At 39.4% G+C, this 27,367-nt stretch overlaps 1 protein-coding gene across 4 annotated transcripts in view; it reads left to right on the top strand.

The window, feature by feature from the left end:
- Positions 1 to 27,367, top strand: part of LOC126267040 (uncharacterized) — a 162,258-nt gene that overhangs the window by 115,807 nt on the left and 19,084 nt on the right. For all 4 annotated transcript variants that reach the window (XM_049971847.1, XM_049971849.1, XM_049971848.1 and 1 more), the window contains 3 exons: positions 8,496 to 8,562; positions 12,784 to 12,818; positions 18,299 to 18,401. In XM_049971847.1, coding sequence (XP_049827804.1) covers positions 8,496 to 8,562; positions 12,784 to 12,818; positions 18,299 to 18,401 — 205 coding nt within the window. The remainder of the gene's footprint in view (positions 1 to 8,495; positions 8,563 to 12,783; positions 12,819 to 18,298; positions 18,402 to 27,367) is intronic.

Below are 27,367 nucleotides of genomic sequence, written 5' to 3'. Positions count from 1 at the left end.
TGTGTTATCAGTAAAGAAGCAGTAATAGCAGTAATTATCTGTTGAACTCAGGTGACTTCTAAAGTGGACTAGTCATTGGATGTCAACTGAATAACAAGTAGATCAGAAATATTTCAGTCCTTCTAAAGCTGCCCACATTGACTGTTAGTGGTGGGAGTGTGAAGTGGAACTGTGAAGGAACAACCCTGTCCAACATTCCATGCTCGACCTGTAGAATGCCAGTTTTATTTTTTTAATAATGACATCCTTCTGAGTAGTCTCCACCTGGAGTTCCGAATGGGGGGACTATTTTACATCCAGAACATTTTACCCAAAAAGATGCCACTGTCATTAAAGATACGGTACAGCTGCATGCTCCGGGCAAGAAAAAAAATCATGGCATTAGTTCCCCTTGCTACCAACAGTTCACAGTGCCAGTTCAGCAAGGCTGTGTTTGCTAATGTTTCAAGGCCAAATAAGTCAGTCATCCACACTGTTAGTTCTGGAACTGCTGAAACAGCTGCTACCTCTTTACAAGAACAATGGGCTACTGTGGCTTCTCTAATAAGATACTGCTCCATTATACCGTATTTACTTGAATCTAAGCCGCACTTTTTTTCCGGTTTTTGTAATCCAAAAAACCGCCTGCGGCTTAGAATTGAGTGCAAAGTAAGCGGAAGTTCTGAAAAATGTAGGTAGGTGCTGCCACAACTAACTTCTGCCGTTGATTATATGTAGTGCTACACAGGCATGCTTTGCATTTGCAGGCACAAAGATAAATACTGGTGCCAAAACATCTGCATCAGTAAATAAATTTAAAAGAAAGGTGGAAGATGAGCTTTTTTCTCCACCCCGAGTTTTGACCACTGCATTTTCATACATTATCCAATGGAGTAAACACAAATTCCGTATTGTTCACATTCGAATGTAGTACCATTTCAATGTACTGTCTGGATTGTTTGTCAACATGGCCAACACTACGTTCTGAATTTTTTCCTACCTGTGAGAAGAGATGGTTGCTAATAGGAACTTTTATGAATTGTGAATCACATGCAGTATTCTTTCGTGTTTGCTGCTTTCTCATTTAAATCCTGTCTGCCTAATAAACTATGAAACTAGTGCGAGACAACAGCAAATGCGGAAGAATATACATATCATGTCATGTTATATTCGTATTATTCTTATGCCTAATAGTGATACAGTCAGAAATGAAGCACAGCAATTGACTAGATGTATCAAGATGACTCTAATTTCTGTGCAGAATCTAATGTACAAAAGAGGCGTCTGCAAAGGTTTTCAAAAAGAGAAAATTTTTCGCTAAACTCTCATTCAGAACATCTTCTGTCATACGAGTCTATTATTTGGTTCTTGTTAATCATTATCAAAGAAAGCAGCAGCAGTGTAAGTAACAACAAATAGCAGTCTCTTGCCATTGCTTCGCTAATGAGACGATTCCTATCTTTTTTTAAAAAAACAAAAAAAAACTAAATGGCTGTAGTGCGCACAAAAGCAAGCCATGCCGCGAGCAGCGACAAGCCATAAACACTCATTATCAGAATGCGACAAACAATGCATGACACAGTACAATAATGCATTTACAGCTTAGTGACGTAAACACCTATAACAAAGAGAATGGCACTTATCAGATCAAAGAAAAATAAGCAATCAATTCAAACCAGACGAAGCACGTGAAAAAGGAAGGGTACCCGAAAAATATGGACGGAGCGCCTGACGCATAGCAATGGCTACCTGGTAAAGCTTAACTGCTAAGGTTACGCCTCGAACCAAACTACTGTAGCTGTATCGTCATTCATTCGACCTAAGTTGTGCCTCATATTACAATGGACTAGCTTTGTTTCGATTTGGAGGTGCGGCCTAAAATTTTTCTCTCCCCTTGAATTTAGAGTATCAAATTTCAGGTGCGGCTTAGATTCGGAATTTTTTTTCCCTATATTTCGAGTCCTATTTTTCAGGTGCGGCTTAGATTCGAGTGCGGCTTAGATTTGAGTAAATACGGTAGTTGCACCTACAGTATGGCTGTCTGCATCACGTGAGGCACACAAACCACCTTACCTCGACAAGGTCCATCATTCAGAGGAGGCAGGTTTTATATTTTACAAATAAAGTTTGGTATCCATGTTACGTAATTTCTTCTTTTAACAGTTTTCACCTCCATTAATAGGTGCCTCATGACAACATAAAACTTCACAACTGCACTGGCTGCCTATTAGTTGAACTTCCCCTGAACTCCCTTAAATAAAATTGTGACAATGCATGATTATTTTTATTGTTGGTATTTCAACCTGGACTCTCCTTTATTTCATATTTATTTTTATAGTATTAAGATTCCAATTTTTCTGGGATTTGCAATGGAAATATGTTAGTTCAAATTGATATTTGTGTGTGGACATATTAAGCAGGTATGAATAACTGATTTTAAAGAAACTTCTTTTTTTTTTTAATTTCCAAAATTGTTCTTCTATAAATATCCTTTAAATAAGTATGTCTAAGTTTACATACAAATATGTACATTTTCACTAGAAATAAGTATGTATTCTAATTCTCTCCAATGTTTGTGACCTGAAGGATGAAACTTTATCATGTTTTACAATGAAAAACATTTCAAGTAGCACTGAAAACCTAGAATGAAGTGACGGTTACATTACAGTATGTCATTTTCATGTGACTTCAACAAAATGTATATTAAAGTGTTTTAGTTCACAAAATATAAAATAATTATTATTAGATGCTGGTCCTTATAAGTTGAAAGTTAACACATGACCATAGGTAAACAATGTTCATTGTGTATCATTCTGTTCAGTAAAAAGGTGCATCTCCCAGTCTGATTTGTCAATCTGTCTGTTACATTACACTGAAGAGACATCAACAGATGTAGAAGTAACTTCAGATGTGCCACAGGGAAATGTTATCTGTTGTTCCTGTTAAATATTAATGACCTTGCAGACAGTGGTTTGTGTGAATAAAGAAGAGAGCGTCCTCAGTTTTATATGAGTAAAAAATTGGAAGCATAATCTCTGATGGAGAATTCTTTCTTCTGCTCTCCTTCTTGAGGAGGTTGTTGGTGTGTGTTGTATGCCACATCCGGCACAGAGCATACACACAATTTTACATTTCATTCAGCTCACTCAAACGGGTAAATTGTTCAGTGTACACGTATGGAACTGGCATCACTGTGTTCTGAAGAGTTACATTATCTTTATGTTTTAGATTTTTTGTGCGGCAACGTATTATTAAGGCAATTACAGACAGTTGACGAAAATGCATTTTTTGATGATTATACAAAATTTCGCGACATGTGGGGAAACCTTTTTGTTATTGAAGCTAGGTGAACACATTATATAAATACATCACATTTTTTTCTGCTTAGAATTAGGGACTCTTCCAGAGTTTTTGGATATAAGATAATTTTGATAAATATGAAGCATAATGGTACGTTCAATTGTCAAGTACTTAAATGGTCGCACATGTGTTTTCATTATGAGATACAGATCACTATGTTCGTAATTAATCAGTTATTAATTTTTCTGATCTGCCTACTTATTCCCAACATAGCAAAATATAAGCTTTATACTGTGAGAAAACGTGATGAACAATGTACGAGGGTGGTTTGAAAAGTTCTCGGAACAGAAAATGAAAAAAGTACTTACATCACTGAAGCTTTTTTATTTTTCAATGTAGTCTCCTTGTAGATTAATGCAGTTGGTCCAACAATGTTCCAGTGCCATGACCCTATTTCGAAAATGAGTTTCCTCCAGGCCTTCAAAATAGTTGTCAACTCCGGCTATCGATTCTTCGTTTGAAGTGAATCTTTGTCCACCAAGAAAAATTTACAGTGTGAGGAAGAGATTGAAGTCTGACGGAGGCATATCAAGTGAATAAGATGGGTGTGGCAACAGTTCATACCTTAATCCGTGTACTTTTGCCATGGCAGTGGCACGTGTGTGCAGGTGCTCATTGTCTTGATGGAAGATGACTTTCTTCCTTGCTAAACCTGGCCTTTTTTCGCATAGCTTTTGTTACAATTTGTCCAGGAGGTTAGCTTAGTTTTCTCTAGTAATTGTTTGCCCAGTGGGGAGATAACATACAAACTTCCCAGAACACTGACGTCATGACCTTTGCCGCAGAAGAAATTGTCTTTCCTTTCTTTGGTGGCAGATAATCACCATGTTTCCACTGCTTTGACTGTTGTTTTGTCTCTGGGGTATAGTAGTGCACCTAAGTTTCACCTGTGGTCACAAACCGGCGCAAAAAATCTTGTTCGTTTATCTTGAAACGGACCAAATATTGTTCTGATATGCTCATTCTTATGCGTGTTTGATCTGGCATCAAGAGTTGTGGCACCCATCTCGCAGATAATTTTTTTCATTTCTAATTCTTCAGTTAAAATCTGATATACCCTTTCAAGTGACATCTGGCAAGTGTGAGAAATTTCACACACTTTCAGTCTGTGTTCATCCATGACCATTTTGTGCACTTTTGCAATGATTTGTGGAGCTGCGACAAATCTCGGCTGACCACTGCGCGGATCATCATCTGAGCTCTCCCTACCAATTTTAAATTCATTTGTCCACTTGGCAACAGTTGAAAATGAAGGAGCAGAGTCCCCCTGTGTATTCTGGAAATCGGCATGGATGTCCTTCGCTTTCATCCCTTTCTTTACGAAGTACTTAATCACTGCTCGAGTCTCGATTTCTCCCCTCCTCCCCCTCCCACCCCCCCCCCCCCCCCCCATAAAATTTGCAAATCACTATGTGGGAGCAACAACTGAGTCACGTTGCACCTACAGCTCTCTTTCAAGAGCACTGACATGGCACATGTTTACAGGCAACTCATTATGCTAGTGCTAACCTCTTGTGGTGATTTCAGGAACTTTTCAAACAACACTCGTATAAAAATTAGTTACAGAGTTGGCTGGTGTGTGTATACCTGTCTACTCCTCCCAGTCTGAAAATCTGAGTCTGCAAAATAGCACAATATTGTTTTCATTTTCACTTCATTTGGAAGCTCACACCCCCCCCCCCCCCCCTTTCTCCTTTCATGATTTTTGTCGAGAAATTTGCCAGCCAAATAATATTTTTATTATTATACCTGTGTAAACTTACACAGTTTTTCTCTCCACTATTTCTGTGGGGTACATATGAACTGTCTGATAAAGGCCATACAAATATTGTTAGATCTTGATATTTCAACATGAGGCAGTTACTGGCAACTCACTTTAAATGTCGAGAAATGTAAAACATATATCCTGGGAGCGGAAAGACTTACCTTGGGGGGAAAAAGGACAGGTGTACACTCACGCACACACACACACACACACACACACACACACACACACACACACACACACACACACACACACACACACACACATCCATCCGCACATACACAGCAGGGATATGACTTCCTAAAATCCTGCCCCGAAATGAGATCCATCCTTCATGAAATCCTCCCCACTCCACCAAGAGTGTCTTTCCGCCGTCACCTAACCTTTGTAACCTCTTGGCTCATCCATATGAAATCCCCAAACCACCTTCCCTACCCTCTGGCTCCTACTGTTGTAATCGCCCCCGGTGTAAAACCTGTCCTATGCACCCTCCCACCACCACCTACTCCAGTCCTGTAACCCGGAAGGTGTACACGATCAAAGGCAGAGCCACGTGTGAAAGCACCCACGTGATTTACCAACTGACCTGCCTACACTATGACGCTTTCTATGTGGGAATGACCAGCAGCAAACTGTCCATTCGCATGAATGGACACAGGCAGACAGTGTTTGTTGGTAATGAGGATCACCCTGTGGCTAAACATGCCTTGGTGCACGGTCAGCACACCTTGGCACAGTGTTACACCGTCCGGGTTATCTGGATACTTCCCACCAACACCACCCTATCCGAACTCCGGAGATGGGAACTCACCCTTCAGTATATCCTCTCTTCTTGATATCCGCCAGGCCTCAATCTCCGCTAATTTCAAGTTGCCGCCGCTCATACCTCACCTGTCTTTAACAACTTGTTTGCCTCTGTACTTCTGCCTCGACTGAAAGGCTTGTGTCTGTGTATGTGCGGATGGATATGTGTGTGTGTGCGCGAGTGTACACCTGTCCTTTTTTCCCCCTAAGGGAAGGCTTTCCGCTCCCGGGATTGGAATGACTCCTTACCCTCTCCCTTAAAACCCACATCCTTTCGTCTTTCCCTCTCCTTCCCTCTTTCCTGAAGAAGCAACCGTTGGTTGCGAAAGTTAGAAATTCTGTGTGTGTGTGTGTGTGTGTGTGTGTGTGTGTGTGTGTTTGTGTGTTTTATTTGTTGTGCCTATCTACCGGGCGCTTTCCCGCTTGGTAAGTCTTGGAATCTTTGTTTTTAATATATAAAAATCGCGTAGACTCAGTTGCAGGCAAAGCAGGAGGCAGACTGTTGTTCATTGGTAGAATACTAGTTAACTGCAACTGGTATACAAAGGAGATTGCTTACAAAATGCTTATGAGGGTGGACTCAAAAACACTGGACTGAGAGGGACCATTCATAGACATAGTACAGAGTTCTCCTGCTAGATGGAGTTACTAGGGGCTTCATGAACTACTGTGCAGACTCCATCACTGTATAGGTGAACTTGTGAGCCTAATATTCTGTTACTCTGACTGTTGGCATGTTTTGCTTACAAAGTTATTATGGAAACTTTAAAAGAACAAAGTGTCATTTCATGATCAACAAAATTTCAGCAGAGCCAGGTGTGAGTTGGAGCTTGTGTCAGCAGATTTTGAGTGAGGATTTGCACATGAGATGTGTTGCCACTAAATTTCTTCTGCACCTTCTCACACAGGAACAAAAACAACCATGTGCCAGGACATGAAAATAAAGATTGAAAGTGATTCAAAAATTTTTAATGAAGTCATTACAGGTGATGAGAGTTGGTGTTATGGGTATGAATCAGAAACCAAGGAAGTGTCAAGCCAGAGGATGACTCCCAATTCTCCCTGACAATAAAAGAGGCAAGTGCAGTTGAATGTGAAGACAATGGTCATTTTTTTTATTTGCAAGTTTTAAGATGTCTGTGACAGGATGTGCTGAGGGAATGCCAGGAACTTTGGCAATCAGGTGACTGTTTCATTCATCACAACAGTGCCCCCCCCCCCCCCCCCACACACACACACACGAGTGACCCTTATTTGGCATCTGTCATTCCCAACATCAATGTTTACCAGACCTAGCTACATGTGACTTTACCTGTATCCGTGGGTAGGGAGTGGGGTTGGGGGGGGGGGGGGGGGGAGTTATGATGACGTGGAGACTGTAAAAAAGCTTCACAAAGGGCACTGGTCAGTATCAAACTTGAAAAGTTCCAGATATGCTTCAAACAGTGGGAAAAAAGGCTTGACTAGACAAGTGCCTGACATCTAGTGGAGAGTACTTTGAAGGTGACTGAATGAATTTTGTAAAAAGGTTTATGAATAAATGTTTTATAACAAAAATCTGTACTTTTCCTATATGACCCATCTTAGAACCTTGGTCAAGTATGTGAACTAATGGGGATACTCAATGCATACAAAGGAGGAGCACTAATGATTACAAGTTTTTTTTTGTTCCATGGGAAAGTGTCACCGGATGCCGAGCAAACCAAACTGGCAGAATCACAAAGATAGAGGCAGACTATCACATGAAAGCCTAATTAGTAAGTTTCAAGCAGCAACTTCGTGATGAAGCTAGGAATTTACAATTCCAAAGGGGTCACAAAAGTAAAAATGGCCTAATTTCAGTACCCACAGAGACATTTAACCAATCATTCTTCTTGCACTCCACATGTAAATGGAACAGGAAAAGCCTTAATAATGGGTACAGTGGGAAGTTCCCTCTACCATTCACTTAAGTGATTTGCAGAGTACAGATTTGCAGGTAGATGTAGATGCAGATGCAGACATATATTAGATGCAGCAGTTTTGGGCACATACACACTTTCATTCAATCGTCACTGAATGATTGCTATTTCGTGGTCCTGTCTCCACAGCAGTGCATTTCCAGACTGTGCTAAAGTGGTAAATTTTTATCAATTTAATGTCACCTACATTGATTTGATATTGTCAGTTTTTCTCCTTTCCCCTGCATCCTGAAATACTTAAGGTGTAGCACTATTGACACCTGCACAAACAGAGCTCAGTAAAGAATCTGAGACTTTTGAAATAAGAGCTCTTTTACTTGAAGGAGTAGGAAAGGAAGTCACAATGTATGTTGGATTAAGCGATACATAGAAGCACAGGAGGAGAATGTTGACTGTTCTTTTCTTTTACATTTAAAGATAAAAATGTTGGTTTGCCTTTTGAAAACTTTGACGCAGTTCACAGACTGTGCATGCTTATGAAGTATGAAGAAACTGTATTCTTTTTATTTTGTCTCTGTTTCACTCAGAATTATGGTTGTTGTGAGGATAAGTGTTTGTTTAATGTGTTATGTACTAATGTTACAGAAATTATGTAATTTATTAGTGTAAGTCTTGTTTTGTTTCAGTTGTGGAACGAACGGTTAAATGTAAAGAGGCTGTGTCCTTCAGAGAACCCGGTTTACAAATATCAAGGTTTGTAAATAGTGCCTTTTTATGCAGGTTTCTGTAGACACAAGTATTTTCAGTTCTTAATCTTTTCACTGCTACAAATGTGCTCATCGCATTTTGTGCTGAGTGCTTTTTTTTATGTCTATGCTGGTGCCTGTGTTCCAATCAACATGAAATACTTATCATTCAATTTTTCAAAAGCTGTTAGGTGAAAAAAATTGGTTTTTGCATATCTTGCAGTCTAATATCTTCTCTTGACAAGGGACTGAATTTCTTTTCGTTATATACCATAGTTACTATGCTGCATCAGAGTAAGTAAAACATTGTTCGAAATTTTAAAGATTTTGCAGAGGTAAAAATGCATTTCGTAGGCTTATTTCATACACTGCAGTGAATGAAATGAAAGTAAGGTATCACAGTTTTACTTAAAACTGAAACCAGAAGGAAGTTTCATTTCATTCTTGAGCTACTGATTTTTTAAAATTGGAAGGGTGGTTGTGCGCAGTGCGCCCATTCACGTTCTTCTGCATCGTAAATCATGTGGTCAGAACAATCGCCATATATCATTAACAATGAGGAGGTGGTGGGTTTTATTATTTTTTTATGTGAATAATAGTGCACAATGAGGCATATGTGTTGTTTGATAAAAACTCAAATATTTATTCAAAGAGATTTGGAAATGACTCATCTGCAGCAGTGAGAGGTCAGCAGCTCAGGGCACTTTCATATGTGTATAGCACTGTAGGAAAACCTAAGGATCATGTATATATGCAACCACAGCAGCGAAAGGGTTAATGATGTTTAAAATTCATACTTTATACAGGGCAATTCAGAATAAATATGATAATTAAAAACAGTTATAACTATATAATGCTTAGTGATACATTGATAAGAATTGCAGAAAATGTAATTGTTCAAAATTTCAATTGTCGTGGAAGCACAGTGAGTCAAAAGCAGTTATGCTACAGAAATTCTGGAAGACGTGGAGGAGGAAATATTCAATGCAAGTCTGAATTTTTAGCAGTGAGGGGACCTTCTAAATAAGTAACAAGCTTAAAAGGCACAACATTCAAATTCAGGATGGAGAAAATCCTTTGTATGTAACTGAACATCAGCGAGACTCACCATAAAGATGAGCTGCAGACAGGCATGATGAAAAAAGTGTTACAAATAAGCTCCTGTTCAAAGCCTTTTTCAGGAAAGAGAAACACGCACATGTTCACACAAGCAAATATACCTCACACATGACCACTACCTCTTGCCCCTCCAGCCAGACTGTAACCTCCACAACATTCTACTCCATCCTCATGCCACTCCCACCCCCCAACCACTTGCCACAGGGATGATATCTATGTGGAAGACGTGCCTAATCCACCCACCCAGCACTTCCCAGTCCAGTCCCATCACAGCTTCTCTTGCCCAATCATAGTCTGGGCCACCTGTGAAAACAGCCGTGTTGTATACCAGCTCTGCTGCAATCATTGGTCAGCTTTTTATATTGTTACAACCATCAACTATCTGTCCTTGAGGATGAATGGCCACTGCTAAGTTGTGGCCAAGAGCAATGTGGACGCCTATGGCATGACTTGCAGTTCTACATAAAATGCTTGATTTCAGTGGCTGCTTCACAGCCCAGGCCTTCTGGATCCACCCCTCCAACATCATATTTTCTGAACACCACAGGTGGGAGCTACCCTTACAATACATTATCTGCTCCCAAAATCATTAACCATAAGTAACCCACCATTCCCACACCTTCCACCTGACTATTTCTGCACCCTTTGGCCTGACACCACAATTCACCTCCCCTCACCCACAATTTGTGCTACTCTGTCAGTGTAGCCACCAGTCTTTACCCCTTTCTCTGCTCTGCTCATTGATCAGATACTGGTACATCCTCCATAACAGAAGTAGTAGTAGTAGTAGTAGTAGTAGTAGTAATTTATGTATGTATACACTCTGACATGTCCCCCTTGATATTTGTCTGCTCTAATTTGTTTTACCTCATCACCTAACTGCTCTCATCATTTTATATAGTGATTGAAAATGTTAACAAACAAAAATTATTCTCCTTAATTTGAATGACAGTAGGGATAAGGAACTTCTACATCAAGAAACTAAAATTCAGCTGCTTCTTATCTTGAGTTTGAATGCTCTTGATTTTTCTTACTCTGATACATAAAATTCATACGCCTCACACACACAACTGTGCTTCTTGGGATGTTCAATGATCTACACAGAACCATTAGCTCTTTATCTGAGGAGAAATGTTTGCTGCCCAGGAGTTCGTGCCAATAGCTATATTGTATGATGATGATCTGAGTAATGTTATAATTTATTACACACTGAAGTGCCAAAGAAACTGGTATAGGCATGCATATTCAAATACAGAGTTACATACACACGCAGAATATGGCACTGCAATTGGCAAAGCCTATATAAGACAACAATAGTCTGGTGCGGTTGTTAGATTGGCTACTGCTGCTATAATGGCAGGCTATCAAGATTTAAATGAGTTTGAATGTGGTATTATAGATGGTACATAAGCGATGGGACACTGCATTTGTGAGATAGTGAAGAAGTAAGTATTTTCCTGTATGACCGTTTCACGAGTGTACTGTGAATATCAAGAATCCAGTAAAACGTCAGATCTCCTATGTCACTGCAGCCGGAAAAAGATCCCACAAGAATGGGACCAACAATGACTGAAGAGAATCGTTCAACGTGACAGAAGTGTATCCCTTCTGCAAATTGCTACAGATTTCAGTGCTGAGACATCAACAAGTGTCAGTGTGCAAACCATTCAGCAAATCATAATTGAAATGGGATTTCAGAGCCAAAGGCCCACTCATGTACCTGTGATGGCTGTATGACACAAAGCTTCATGCCTCGCCTGAGCCCGTCAGCACCAGCATTGGACTGTTGATGACTTCAAACATGTTGTCTGGTTAGATGAGTCTCGTTGCAAATTGTATCAAGTGGACAGACATTTACAGGTATGGAGACAACCTCATGATCCATATACCCTGCATGTGAGCAGGGGACTGTTTTAGCTGGTGGAGGCCATGTAATGGTGTGGGGCATGTGCAGTTGGATTGATATGGGACAACTGATATGTCTAGATAAGACTCTGCCAGGTGACACATGCATAAGCATCCTGTCTGATAACTTGTCTATTCATGTCCATTGTGTATTCTGATGTCCTTGGGCAATACCAGCAGGGCAATGTGACACCCCATATGTCTGCAATTGCTATAGAGCAGCTCCAGGAACACTCTTCTGAGTTTAAACACTTCTGCTGGCCACCAAACTCCCCTGACATGAACATTATTGAGCTTTTCAGAAATGCCTTGCAATGTGCTGTTCAGAAGAGATCTCCACCCCCTCATACTCTTATGGATTTATGGACAGCCCTGCAGGATTCTTGGTGTCAGTTCCCTCTAGCACTGTGTCAGACATTAGTAAAGTCCATGCCATGTTGCAGCACTTGTGTGTGCTCATGGGGACCCTACATGATATTAGGAAGGTGTGACAGTTTCTTTGGCTCTTCAATGTATAACAGAGTAACTGTTAATTAACATATTGTAAAGTCCTGCTGGGTGGAATAGAGATGATGGAAAGTGTAAAGAAACCACTTTGATCTAAAGCTTAACTAGAAGTTGAATGATGTTTGTGTCTTATGCTCAGTGGCTCATCTATTTGGTAATTCCTTCCTTCCTTGAGTGAAGAAATTTTGAAAGATTTTATGAACAAAACTGTAGATTGATAGCAGGGGGTGGGGGGTAAGGAGAAGTGTCAAGGAGTCCATAAAATGCATTATAGTATTTCCCACAGAGGAGGTGACTCAACTGTAGCTATATCGTGTCTCACTGCTTCTAGCAGACAGTACTTTCACATGAATAAATGCCAATCAAGTGATTTTCATGTAAAACAAAAATGAAATAGCAGGAAATTTTCTTGTAGATTGACACAAACATATGTAGATTAAAGAAAAACCTTATGGACAGTATGTCATACATGGTGTAAGAGTGAGAGCTTATTGAATAAATTGAGTGGAATATTATAGCCTCAGCCCACAATAAACTCATGTGAAGCTATTTTTCATCATTTCTGTTCAATTTACTTTCATATTTGATGTAGTTCACAGACGTAACAACAGCTGTGACTGAGTTGTATTTTTTACGCCTCAGGTACATGTGAAAAGTCTTAGGTAATTTGATCAAATGAATTTTGTTTCCTTTTCAGTTTCCCTGACGAGGGACAAGATGACCAATCCACAGGTTAGTGAAAAGTTCCTCATATGCTGTCAAATACACCTGAACTGTAGAAGTCGCAACTATTTATGCAGTGGGTGTGCAAATGAAGCGAGTGTTTTGTGTAATGTATCTTTGCTGTTGAATGCGTATTGTTCTCTGTATCTCAGTTCACCTTGCTTACTAGTTGCAGAACATGATCAAGGATTTTTAATTTATTTTTGACTTTCTGAGTTTTTTTTATAAAATATTCACCATATCTTTGAATTTTCTGCTTCAATCAGTTACAGCTTTTGTCCTAAATTTCAAATTAGGCTGAATCATTGTGCTGAAGAATTAATGGAAGACAATTTTTACCATTTGAGCAGGAAAAAGGATATTTGAAACTTCTTGGCAGATTAAAATTGCATGCTGGATCGAGACTCAAACTCGGAACCTCTGGAGTTTGAGTCATGGTCAGACACGCAGTTTTAATCTGCCAGGAAGTTTCACTTCAGTGCACGTTTATTGTGGAGGGGGACATTTACCTGTGGATTAAAATTTATTTAAAGTGCTAACTAAATGTAAAACTTACAAACTTACCATTTTGTGATAATTTTTAGAAGAAAAAGGAAACAACATTGTGCTTCATTCTAAACTTGATATACTATCAGCATGATTTGAAAATTGCAAACTCTGAGAAAAATAAATTGAATTTTACTCACATATTTTATATTATATATGTAATATTGAAGTTGTCACTTCAATCTCTCTTTTGACCATTAATTTTGATAACTGGATCTTTTTAACTAATAAAGACTTTAGAAATTTTGGTAGTTGCCCTGCAGATTAGCCTGTAGTGTATTCTCTTTAAAACAATAGTAGCCACTTTTAGTATTAACTAACACAGTTATTAAGAAATAACTTAAATATTTGGAATTGCTGACATAATTCATAAGTGCTCATTTCTTATGCTGCTGTTTGGTGAATTTCAAAAGGCTATTCACCTGCATGAGTTGCTGCAACATGACATACAGTTCATGAGTTCTTTGTTTGTTGATCCCACTGCCATATTTATGAGAGCTGCTCAAGATCATACACCATGTTACGTGGCATAGTAGTGAAGACACTAGATTCCTATACGGGAAGGGTAGGCATGAAATTCCCACATGGTCATAAAGTAAATATTTTGTGTTGTTTTCCAATAACACCTTAGTTGGTTGTTTATACATGGTACAGTTACAGTAAGTGACAAACACCTATATTTCAGTGTCAACATGTAATAACCACACACAGACAGCAAGTGACAGAAGCAGCAGTGAAGGATGTAAGAAGCATATCAGGGGGATGCAGAAAATTGTGCAGTTGTCACAATGAGGAAACAGATTGATTTATCTGAGATCCAAAAGGGCATTGGCTTTCAGGACAGGGGTAGAAGCACTTCCAAAACAACTAAATTTGTAAATTGTTCGTGTGACACTGAGGTTAAAGTATACCATGCATGGCCAAATGGCTCTAATCAAAACTGGTGTGAGGTAACGGTGATACACTCCGGGTGAATGGTGATGGGTGAATGACAGCTGCAGCCATTTGTAAAGATGACTAGATGTGCAACTGTTGAGCAACTGACAAACCAGGTGAACCAAGGGGCTACCAAGATTGTCTCATCAATGTTCAGTGAACATTGCTGTGTATGGGCCTCTGCAGCAGGTGCCTAGTTCATGCATAAATGCTGAGTGCTGTTAGTCGGTGATGAAGGGTGGAATTAGCATACCATTACTGCTACACGATGTCCACTGCGTAGCAGCAGGTGGTCTTTTCAGATGACTGACTTTCCTGCTCCATCAGACAGTTGACTATTGGTGTGCACTGCATGAAACTTCAGAAAGAAAACATCCTGCAACAGTTATCAGAACGGTCCAAACTGGAGGAGGGAGAGGTATGGTCTTGGGAATGTTTTTGTGACATTCCCTGGGTGATCTTGCCATTCTGGAAGGCACAATGGATCAACACAAGTTTGCATCAGTCTTTTTTTTTCCTTGAGACAATAGCATCTACCAGCAAGGCTGATGCAGCATGTCACACAGCTCGAATTGTTCGGAGAGCACCAGGATGAGTTTATCGTACTCCCCTAGTCGCCGAACTCCCCAGATTTAAAGACAATTGAGAATATGTTAATGCCATGGATCCTCAATCGAGAAACCTGTCACAGTATGGCTCAACATCCGTACTGATACTTTCCAGAACCTCATTGGCTCTCTTCTGTATGTCTTGCAGACGTCTGCACTGCAGAAGGTGGTTATAGAGTTTTTTTTTTAAATAGGTGGGCGCATTAAAGTGACTGGACAGTTCACTAGACCACTGCCAATTTCCTTCCTCAACCATTTTCAACACAGCTACTTCATGTCTAATCATAATTCTGTTGGTAAACTCAAACTTTCTTCCTTTAATGGTTTGACACAGTGCATGCTGAGTTCATATTTTAATATAGTAATTCATGATCCTATATTTTGAATAATTTTAATAAACATTTTTGGAATAGTGATTAAAAATTTTTGTTTTTAAAATTCAGTCTTAATCACACCATGTATGTTACAAGAACATAGGTGACCAGTTTCGGTCATATCACACGACCATCATCAGACTTGTAATTTAATTTAGAAAGTAATAGAAACCTTATTAGATTTACAATAAAATAAGACAAAGTGCTTGTAAGGATAAAATACAATAAGACGTGTTGTACCCATGGCGTCCTTCGAAGATGGTAGGTGGAGCACTCTTCTCAGCTGCTGCGATGTCAACTGGTGCCAGCATGTGACGAGCATACGCTTAAGTACGAAGATGCTCTGCCTACCTCTTCTTCCTCTACCTCACATCAACCAGTAAGTATAAAAATGGGTTCACATAACTGTCAAAACGTAAAAAAAGTACAATAATAACATAAAAAGAGTTACGTATATTATCTCTTTACAACGATGGAATTATTTAAATGTTGTATAAAATATCAATTAAAAGCTTTAAAATAACTGTACAGACGATGTATAGTCAGTGTGCCCTCTATGGGCTAAGGCGGTACTACCACAATGGTTTGAAAGTCAATGATGTTGTGGAGGTCTTTGGCATTGCGGCATCATATCGATATGTGAGTTGTGACTCGGCTGCAAGTATACATCTATGCTAGATTCAGTCTGTCTATCTTATATTAACTTTATTTGGCACTTGAGATATATGTAATGATCAGCTGCAGGGTGGTATGATATTACATAGATTTTTATTATTATTATTATAATTTTTTATTAAAATGTCATAAAACTGATTTATTAAAAATTTAGTCATATTTCATAATATTTCTAGTTGGAAGCTTAAAATTGTGATATAAATATTTACGTACTGTCCTAAGGTACATTTCTGCCGTGGATACAATTGGGTCCTATGATTTTCTGAACAAAAGAGTGCATATGTGTTCATAGAATTTCGTCAGAGAGATCATAAATATGTTTTTCACAAAAATCTAACTGTTCATTGAGAAGCATTGCCGGTCCATCTCTATAATGGGCATATATCTCGATCTCTTCCAAAATATTTAATAATAAGCCTTTATTAGTGTAATGAAGGACTTGGAAATTCTGTTGTACCGTCCCTTTGGCATGCTTATTAAAAGTTATGTGATGGCCAAAGACTGATTTTGCTCGTGCAGTACCTGATGTATGTTCTTTGTATTGTGTAGTAAATCTCCAGCCTGTTTGGCCAATGTATATTTATCTACAATCACCACATTGGATCTTGTAAACGCCTGATCTGAGAATTCTATCATTATCATTACCTACAGTATGTCTTAATTTATTTTGCAAAGTATTCTTAGTTTCAAATGCTATTGTTGTTTCAGAATTCTTAAATAGATTAAAAAAAAACATTTTTTAAGTCAGTGATCCACCGGATGTTAATATTACCCCTTGAAGAAAATGAAATTAAAGAAGAAACAACTATTGTAAAGCAGATTGCGAAGACCAATTCTTTTGATACATTTCAAGTTGACACTATGTTTAATAAAGTGCAACAATCACTAAGTACACCACTAATAGGAGTTCATAAATACACAAAAATGATGTACATGGGGGAACATATCAGATAGGATCAGTAATCTATTTAAGAATTCTGAAACAACAATAGCATTTGAAACTAAGAATACTTTGCAAAATAAATTAAGACATACTGTAGGTAATGATAATGATAGAATTCTCAGATCAGGCGTTTACAAGATCCAATGTGGTGATTGTAGATAAATATACATTGGCCAAACAGGCTGGAGATTTACTACACAATACAAAGAACATACATCAGGTACTGCACGAGCAAAATCAGTCTTTGGCCATCACATAACTTTTAATAAGCATGCCAAAGGGACGGTACAACAGAATTTCCAAGTCCTTCATTACACTAATAAAGGCTTATTATTAAATATTTTGGAAGAGATCGAGATATATGCCCATTATAGAGATGAACCGGCAATGCTTCTCAATGAACAGTTAGATTTTTGTGAAAAACATATTTATGATCTCTCTGACGAAATTCTATGAACACATATGCACTCTTTTGTTCAGAAAATCATAGGACCCAATTGTATCCACGGCAGAAATGTACCTTAGGACAGTACGTAAATATTTATATCACAATTTTAAGCTTCCAACTAGAAATATTATGAAATATGACTAAATTTTTAATAAATCAGTTTTATGACATTTTAATAAAAAATTATAATAATAATAATAAAAATCTATGTAATATCATACCACCCTGCAGCTGATCATTACATATATCTCAAGTGCCAAATAAAGTTAATATAAGATAGACAGACTGAATCTAGCATAGATGTATACTTGCAGCCGAGTCACAACTCACATATCGATATGATGCCGCAATGCCAAAGACCTCCACAACATCATTGACTTTCAAACCATTGTGGTAGTACCCGCCTTAGCCCATAGAGGGCACACTGACTATACATCGTCTGTACAGTTATTTTAAAGCTTTTAATTGATATTTTATACAACATTTAAATAATTCCATCGTTGTAAAGAGATAATATACGTAACTCTTTTTATGTTATTATTGTACTTTTTTTACGTTTTGACAGTTATGTGAACCCATTTTTATACTTACTGGTTGATGTGAGGTAGAGGAAGAAGAGGTAGGCAGAGCATCTTCGTACTTAAGCGTATGCTCGTCACATGCTGGCACCAGTTGACATCGCAGCAGCTGAGAAGAGTGCTCCACCTACCATCTTCGAAGGACGCCTTGGGTATAAAACGTCTTATTGAATTTTATCCTTATAAGCATGTTGTCTTATTTTATTGTAAATCTATAAAGGTTTCTATTACTTTCTAAATTAAAGTACAGGTCTGATGATGGTCATGTGATGTGACCGAAACAGGTCACCTATATTATTGTAACATACATGGTGTGATTAAGACTGAATTTTAAAAACAAAAATCCTATATTAAATTTTTATTTTTCTATTATTTTTCCAGATGGCTCTGATACTGATGCTATTTTTCATCCTGATATTAATATTGAGAGTGGGTATCCATCAGCATTTCATGATGATGACACTTTACCAGCGTCAGCAGATGGGTAAGTGAAGTTTATCATATCAGAATATGACTTTTGGAGTCCATCATTTGACAGCAAGAGTGTTTGTTGGCAGAATGCATGTTTCAGTTGCTAGCAAGCCAAAAGAACCCTGGACACAGTTCTGCTGGTGTTGCATTCTATATAATTCTTCACGAACACAGCATTACTTACCTATGTTCCTACTGTTCTTGTTCCTTGCAAAATATATAGCACGAGAAATTGTGTAAATATTAATATGCTCAAGAAAATAAAAACATTAAATAAAAACTGGTGAAACTACAATAAGATAATAAGCAATCTAATACATAAATAAAAGATTTTAAAAAGATGATAATCAGGAGCAATGGGATGTAAAGACAGACCCGTTTTCAATAAGTCTCTGCGGACCTAAATATTTTTTCATAAGTACAGTATCCCTTCCTGCTCCATCCATCTTGGCATCTAGATGGGTGAAACAATTGTAAAGACTTCTGACATCCGCAGTGACTGCTGTTGTACTGATAAGTACAAAGCAGCATTTTTATGTTGTGGAAACACTAGGAACTGATAGTGGAAACATCTTTACACTTCAATCACTGCTTACACATAATCCTTTCTTTACATTTTTTACCTTTGTGGAATTATTCTTCTAAAACAGAATATGATTTTGCAGGAAGTAAATTATAAAAGACTCCAGTCTCATCAGCACTGAAAATGTATCTGGACTCACAACCAAGTATTAATCACAGCAATGTAATGTTCTTCCTATAGCTAACACTTTCTATTACTACAGCCATGTTTTCCCCACTTAAACTTTTAAGTGACAGATTATGATGTTGTTGTTGTTGTTGTTGTTGTTGTTGTGGTCTTCAGTCCTGAGACTGATTTGATGCAGCTCTCCATGCTACTCTATCCTGTGCAAGTTTCTTCATCTCCCAGTACCAACTGCAACCTACATCCTTCTGAATGTGCTTAGTGTAGTCATCTCCTGGTCTCCCTCTACGATTTTTACCCTCCACGCTGCCCTCCAATTCTAAATTAGTGATCCCTTGATGCCTCAGATTATGTCCTACCAACCAATCCCTTCTTCAGGTCAAGTTGTGCCACAAACTTCTCCCCAATCCGATTCAATACTTATTAGTTATGTGATCTACCCATCTAATCTTTAGCATTCTTCTGTAGCACCACATTTCGAAAGCTTCTATTCTCTTCTTGTCCAAACTAGTAATCGTCCATGTTTCACTTCCATACATGGCTACACTCCAAACAAATACTTTCAGAAACGACTTCCTGATACATAAATCTATATTCGATGTTAACAAATTTCTCTTCTTCAGAAACGCTTTCCTTGCCATTGCCAGTCTACATTTTATATCCTCTCTACTTCGACCATCATCAGTTATTTTGCTCCCCAAATAGCAAAACTCCTTTACTACTTTAAGTGTCTCATTTCCTAATCTAATTCCCTCAGCATCACCAGACTTAATTCGACTACATTCAATTATCCTCATTTTGCTTTTGTTGATGTTCATCTTACATCCTCCTTTCAAGACACTATCCATTCTGTTCAACTGCTCTTCCAAGTCCTTCGCTGTCTCTGATAAATTACAATGTCATCGGCAAACCTCAAAGTTTTATTTCTTCTCCATGGATTTTAAGACCTATTCTGAATTTTTCTTTTGTTTCCATCACTGCTTGCTCAATACACAGATTGAATAACATCGGGGAGAGACTGCAACCCTGTCTCACTCCCTTCCCAACCACTGCTTCCCTTTCATGTCCCTCGACTCTTATAACTACCATCTGGTTTCTGTACAAATTGTAAATAGCCTTTCGCTCCCTGTATTTTACCCCTGCCACCTTCAGAATTTGATTTTGTGTTTATAACCCTGACCAGAAATCTTGTTCCTCCAGCTACCGAACTTCACTAATTCCCACTATATCTAACTTCAACCTATCCATTTCCCTTTTTAAATTTTTTAGTCTCACTGCCTGATTAAGGGATCTGACATTCCACACTCCAATCCGTAGAATGCCAGTTTTCTTTCTGCCGATAACGACATCCTCTTGAGTAGTCCCCGCCCGGAGATCCGAATGGGGGACTATTTTACCTCCAGAATATTTTACCCAAGAGGACACCATCATCATTTAATCATACAGTAAAGCTGCATGCCCTCGGGAAAAATTATGGCTGTAGTTTCCCCTTGCAGTACCAACACAGCAAGGCCGTTTTGGTTATTGTTACAAGGCCAGATCAGTCAATCATCGAGACTGTTGCCCTTGCAACTACTGAAAAGGCTGCTGCCCCTCTTCAGGAACCACACGTTTATCTGGCCTCTCAACAGATACCCCTCTGCTGTGGTTGTACCTACGGTACGGATATCTGTATCGCTGAGGCATGCAAGCCTCCCCACCAACGGCAAGGTCCATGGTTTATGGGGGGAGGATTATGATTATTATCAGTAATTTATTATTTTTATTCTTATAACATCATAATGATGTTATAAGAATAAAAATAATAAATTATTGATAATATAATGTAAATGGGCAGATAAAGTCTTCTCACCAAGTGGTAACAGGAGAACACATACCCAAAAGGATTTAACTTTCACTGGCTTTTGAAGCTAATGGCTCCTCCTCCTGGTGGAAGAGTTGATGGGGAAGAAAGAGGGCTAAAGGGAAAGACTTGGAGAGATTTAGGAAAAGGGCTACAAATGAAAGTCACCCAGAACCCCAGGGGAATCATACCAGATGGGATGAGAAGGAAAGACTTATTGTTGGAAACTGCATCGGATGAGATATGAAAACCTGAGAGCTTAAAGGCCTAGGATAAGGTAATATGCAAGACAGAGATTACTGCTGATATATTGTGCACAAGTTAATAAGAGTGGAAAGCTAAGTGCATTGTATGTGATAGAGGTGGCAGGGGTACGGTGAAAAATAGACACGTCATAAAATGAAAGATGTCAAAAACTGAAATGGAATGAGGAAAGTAGTAGTTACTGTGAATAAATGCTGAGATAAAAGGAATTAACGTAAATCAAGGCCAGGTGGATGGTGAGAGCCAGTGACATGTTGTAGTGCTAGTTCCCACCCACGGAGTTCTGAGAAACTGGTGTCTGGAGGAAGAATCCAGATGGTTTGTGTTGATAAACAGGCACCGAGGTCATGACTGTCAGATTGTACAGCATGCTCTGCAACAGAATTTTTTGTGTTGCCTGTATACACCCTCTGCCTATGCCAATTCATCCTGACTGATAACTAGGTGTTAGTCATGCTGATGTAAAAGGTTGAACAGTGTTAACATAACAGCTGATATGACATGTTGTTTCAAGAGAGCTCTAGCTTTGATTTTATGTTTTTCTAGTTTCAGGGGTGGAATAGGTGGTAGTAGCAGGGTGCATAGGGCAACTCTTGCACTGGGGGGTGGGGGGTGTCACAGGGGTAGGAGCCGTAGGGTAGGGAGATGAATGGAGAAGGAGCATAGGATCTGACAAGGATGTTGTGGAGATTGGGAGGGCTATGAAAAGCTGTTCTAGGTGTGGTGGGCAAAATCTCAGACAGAATGTATCTCATTTCAGTGCATGATTTTAGGAAGTCGTGGCCTTGTCAGGATAGCTGACTGATACTTTCAAGACCTGGATAATACTGGGTGACAATTAGTGTCCTCCGAAGTTGTTCTTTTGGAGGGATCAGCAGTACCATGATTGAATGTAAAGGCCCAAGAAACATACTTTTGAACTATGCTAGTGGGATAATTATGTCAAGTGAAGGTGAAAGTGAGAGTGGTTGTGTATTGCTGTAGACTGTCTGCATCTGAACAAAAGATATGCTTGCTTTGAATGCCAACGCTGTATGTGAGGGAATGTTTGACATGGGAAGGATGGCAACTGTCAGAATACAAGTCCTGTCGTCTGTTAGTGGGTTTGATGTGGACGGAAGTTTGTAGCAGGCTTTTGGTGAGGATGAGATCAACATCAAGGAAAGTGGCATGGGAGAAGATATTTAGAGATTCCAGGAATTTTAACAGGTCAGTCTGTGAGTCCATAGAGCAAAGGTGTCATCAGTATATCAAACCAAACCAGGGGCTGAAGATTTATGGATCCCAGGAAGACCCTCTCCAAGTGACCCATGAAAAAGTAGGCATAGGAAGGAGCCATCCTGTTTTCCATAGCCGTACCCCTGATCTGTATGTATATGACACCACTCAGAGGTGAAGTAATTGTTGGTAAGTATAAATTTGATGAAGGTGAGCAAGAGGGATGTTGTAGGCTTGGAATCAAGTAGGGTTGACTGAGAGGTTTTAGCAGCAGACAGAGCATGCACATGGGGATATTGGTATATGAGGAGATTGTATCAATGGTGACAAGCAAGGTATGTGGTGGGAGTGAGACGGGCCCAGATTACAGATAGTCTAGGAAATGGTTGGTATCATTAATATAGGAGAGAAGTATCTGTCCTAAGGATTGCAGGTGTTGATTAACTAAGGGAGATATACGTTCGGTGGGTGCTTTGAAGCTAGCAACTATAGAATGACCAGGATGATTGGGTGTGTGGATCTTAGAAAGAAGGTAAAAGGTGTTTGTGCATTGTTTGTGTGGGGTATGAAGTTCTATGGATTGAGGTGTAAGTTGTCCTGAGGGGCCTGAGGTTTTTAGGAGAGACTGCAGGTCAGTTTTAATCGCAGGGATGGGATCTTGGTGGCAGATGCTGTATGAGGAGGTGTCAGGCAGCTAGCATTGACCTTCACTAACATATTCCTGTTGGTCAGGTGCCACAGTGGCAGATCCCTTGTCTGCTGGGAGGATAATAGTCATCAGCTTTTAGGGAATGTAGAGCCTGGAGTACTGCAGAGGACAGTTTAGAGTCATGTTATAGGGACCTGAAGAAAGGTTGTGAAGCAATGCTGGATGTGAGGAATTCTTAGAAGGCTTATAGGATAATTCTGAGGTAGTGGTGATGGATCAAGTTGGGATTGTGGAACTGTTCAAGGGAGTGTTCAATGCCAGGTTTGCTGTTGGACAGGGAATGGGTTGCAAAATATTTCCAGTTGACATTATGTGTAAAGGACAGTAGGTCCTTCATCAAAGCAGCATGGTTAAATGTAGGTTTAGAGCTGAAAGTGAGACCCTTGAGTAATACAGATAATTCAGGGGGAGGGAAGGTTCTTGGGATGAAAGGTTGAGAACACTGCACTGTTGTGACTGGTTCTTGTGATTGAATTATTACAGGTCTGGGAGGCAGTGGTGAAGGCTGTGTGATGTTAAGGGGGTTGGCCAAGCTTGGTTTGTAGGAGAGGAGTGGTTTTTGATGGTGTGGATATTTGGGGATCTGCAGAGGGAGAGGAAGGGAAACACCATTATTGACATAGTTTAGGAGAAGGTGTGATAGCTTTTTGAGTTGAAGTCTGGCATGTTGTTGCAGTCTGTAGTTGGCTTGTCAGATGATACCATCCAGAGAAACAAGAGGGCAACTAACTGTAGGATCTTGTAGAAGATTTCCTAGATCATCTGAAATCTGTGCCTGTTCCACTCCCACCAGACATGTTGCTCGTCACCATTGATGCCATCTCCCTCTCTCAGTACCAACATCCCCCATGTACATGGTCTGTCTGCCATTGAAAATTTCCTCAGTTAATGCCCATCTGATTCCAAGCCTATGACATCCTTCACTATCACCTTAATCAACTTTGTACTTACCAACAATTACTTCAGCTCTGAGGGGCAGACTTACAAACAGATCAGGGATATGGCCATTGGAAACAGGATGGCTCCTTCCTACACCAACCTTTCCATTGGTCACTTGGAGAGGGCTTTCCTGGGACCCATAAATCTTCAGCCCCTGGATTGGTTTAAGGTACATCGATGACGTCTTTGCTGTATGGACTCACAGTTAGGGTGGCCTGTTAACATTTCTGGAATCTCTAAGTATCTTCTCCCAATTAAATTTCACATTTTCCTACTCAGAGTCCCATGTTACTTTCCTTGATGTTGATCTCATCCCCACCAAAGGCTGGCTACAAACTTCCATCCACATTAAACCCACCAACAGATGACAGTACTTATATTTTGACAGTTGCCGTCCTTTCCATGTCGAACATTCCGTCCCATACAGCGTTGGCATTCGAAGAAAACATATTTGTTCGGGTGCACTCTCTTTACAGCAATACACTACCACTCTTCACTTCATCCTTCACTTGACATAATTATCCCACTAGCATAGTTCTAAAGCACATTTCCCAGGCCATCACATCCAATCATTGTACTGCTGATCCCTCCAAAAAAAACAACTTCGGAGCACACCACTTGTCACCTTGTATTGTCCTGGTCTTTAATGTGTCAATCAGCTACTTTGACAAGGCCATGACTTCCTAAAATCATGCACTGAAATGAGATCCATTCTGTCTGAGATTTTGCCCACCACACCTAGAATAGCTTTTCGTAGCCCTCTCAATCTCCGCAATATACTTGTCAGACTCAATGCTCCTCCACCCCTCTCCCTACCCTATGGCTCCTACCCCTTGACAAACCCCCGGTGCAAGACTTGCCCTATGCACCCTCTCCCTACTACCTATTCCAGCCATGAAACTGGCAAAACACACAAAATCAAAGGGAGAGCCACCTTGAAATGACAAATGTCGTATACCAGCTGTTATGTTAACAATGTTCATCCTTTTAGAATGACACAACTACCATCCAGTTCTCAGTCAGAGTGAATGGGCATATGCAATACACAAAATTCTGTTATAAAGCATGCTGTACAACATGACAGTCATGACCTCGGTGCCTGTTTCACCACACACATCATCTGAATTCTTCCTCCAGACACAAGTTTCTCAAAACTTCGCAGGTGGGAACTAGCACTACAACATGTCCTTGGTTCTCGCTACCCATCTAGCCTTAATTTATGTTAATTCCTTCTGTCTCAGCATTTATTCACAGTATCTACTCCTTTCTTCACTCCATTTCAGTTTTCGAAATATTTCATTTTCTGACTTTACTTTTTGGTGTCCCCCCCCTGCCACCTCTGTTACATGTAATGCACTTAAGTAAACTCTGTCTTGCATATTACCCTGTCTTTCAGCTTCAAGCTCTCAGGTTTTCAAATCTTGTCTGGTGCAGTCCTCAACAATCAGTTTTTCCTTCTCATCCCATTTGGTAGGTCTTCCCTGGCCTGGGGTTCTAGGTGACTTTTCTAAACTTTAGCCCTTTCTCTAAACCTCTCCAGTTCTTTACCTTCAACCCTGTTCTTTCCCCTTCAACTCTTCCACCAGGAGGAGGAGTCACTGGCTCCAAAAGCTTGTGAAAGTTAAATCCTTTGTGTGTGTGTGTGTGTGTTTGTGTGTTTGTGTGTTTGTGTGTTTGTGTGTTTGTGTGTTTGTGTTTGTTTGGGCCCTGAGCCATAGCGCATGAAGTTCTACCACAAGACCTAGCTGTTTTTGCGTATTTTAATTTACTACAACTATTAAATGGTTTTTGTTATAGTAATGGCATTACCCTTATTGAAAAGCCTGAACTTTCTAGTTTGAAGCTATGTGTAATACTTCATTCTTTTAATTAATATTTGCTTTCATGAAACTTTTCAATTATAGCGTTGTTTTTGAAAAGAGAAAAAATTGGTGAAGGATCTATGCACTTAATGCTCAGAAGGAAAACTACATTATTTTAAACAAGAATTTTAATAATTATTTATACTGCTTGTTTTATATACAGTAATCTCCTTTGGCTTTATTTTTAAGATGCAATTTTGGTCTTTGTATGATAAATTTTGAAGTACGGTAGTTTGTACAATGCCACTTTGCATTCACTACACTGGTATCTTGTGGCTTTGCGCCACACTTTCCCAGTAAGTTTTTTGCCCCTCAGAGAACACACTACACATTGTTTTTTTTTCTATTTCTTGCCTATTTCTGTCTCAATATTTTCCAGAAAATGGTTTCCAGTTGTTAGTCTGGAGAGTCCAGATGTACCGGGTTGTGGTTAGAGATCTCTGCTGTCTGCAAAACCTGCACAGATAGTTGTCATAAACTGTACAATGCCACTTTGCATTCACTACACTGGTATCTTGTGGCTTTGCGCCACACTTTCCCAGTAAGTTTTTTGCCCCTCAGAGAACACACTACACATTGTTTTTTTTCTATTTCTTGCCTATTTCTGTCTCAATCTTTTCCAGAAAATGGTTTCCAGTTGTTAGTCTGGAGAGTCGAGATGTACCAGGTTGTGGTTAGAGATCTCTGCTGTCTGCAAAACCTGCACAGGTAGTTGTCATAAACTGTGATGATGAGGCATTTTCCAGTTACCTTGTCGTACAATATAGTTGAATTTATCTCCACCATTAGTATTATGTGGAATGACAACTTTCTCCACCACATCACAATTCGATGCTCAAAAGCCCCGTATGATAGATATTGGTCTGATAAGTCAACACCCAACTTGTTTTTATTATAGCCCACTACACAGGCTGGTTTTGACTTCTCTCTGCCTCTCTTATCAACAAAAGTCACAGTCTCTGCAGTGCGCCTTATACTTATCATGTACACATTTCTTTTGTCCTTCTAACAGAATGCCAAGATATTTCCTTTATGCCTAAAAATTAGTTCTTCTCGCTGAAGTTTCGGATCTTTAATAGCAGGAGGTAATCTCTGTCTAGATTTTCTTGTAGTTCCCAGAAGAACAGTTTTTGCAGCTTCCAGTTCTGAAGCAAGGACTGGGCTGGTGTAGAATCAGTCTGTAAACAAAGTGTAACCTTTTCTTGGCAAATTCCCAAGGAATGTTTTTGTGAGTGTCACTGTGTGAGACCTCTCACTTGCATAAACAGAAAAATTCAAGACATAACCTCTTTCTGACTCTTGGCAACATGTACAGTTTTATACCATATTTATTTGGCTTTTGTGGCATGTACTGCTTGAAATACATACGGTCACGAAATTTGCACATGCCTTCATCAATTGTAATGTTTTGAAAGGGTGTATATGATCGTGAGAAATT

Source organism: Schistocerca gregaria, chromosome 4 (assembly GCF_023897955.1).
Source record: "Schistocerca gregaria isolate iqSchGreg1 chromosome 4, iqSchGreg1.2, whole genome shotgun sequence".
NCBI lineage: Eukaryota > Metazoa > Arthropoda > Insecta > Orthoptera > Acrididae > Schistocerca > Schistocerca gregaria.
This window is presented reverse-complemented; position numbering and strand designations above follow the sequence as displayed.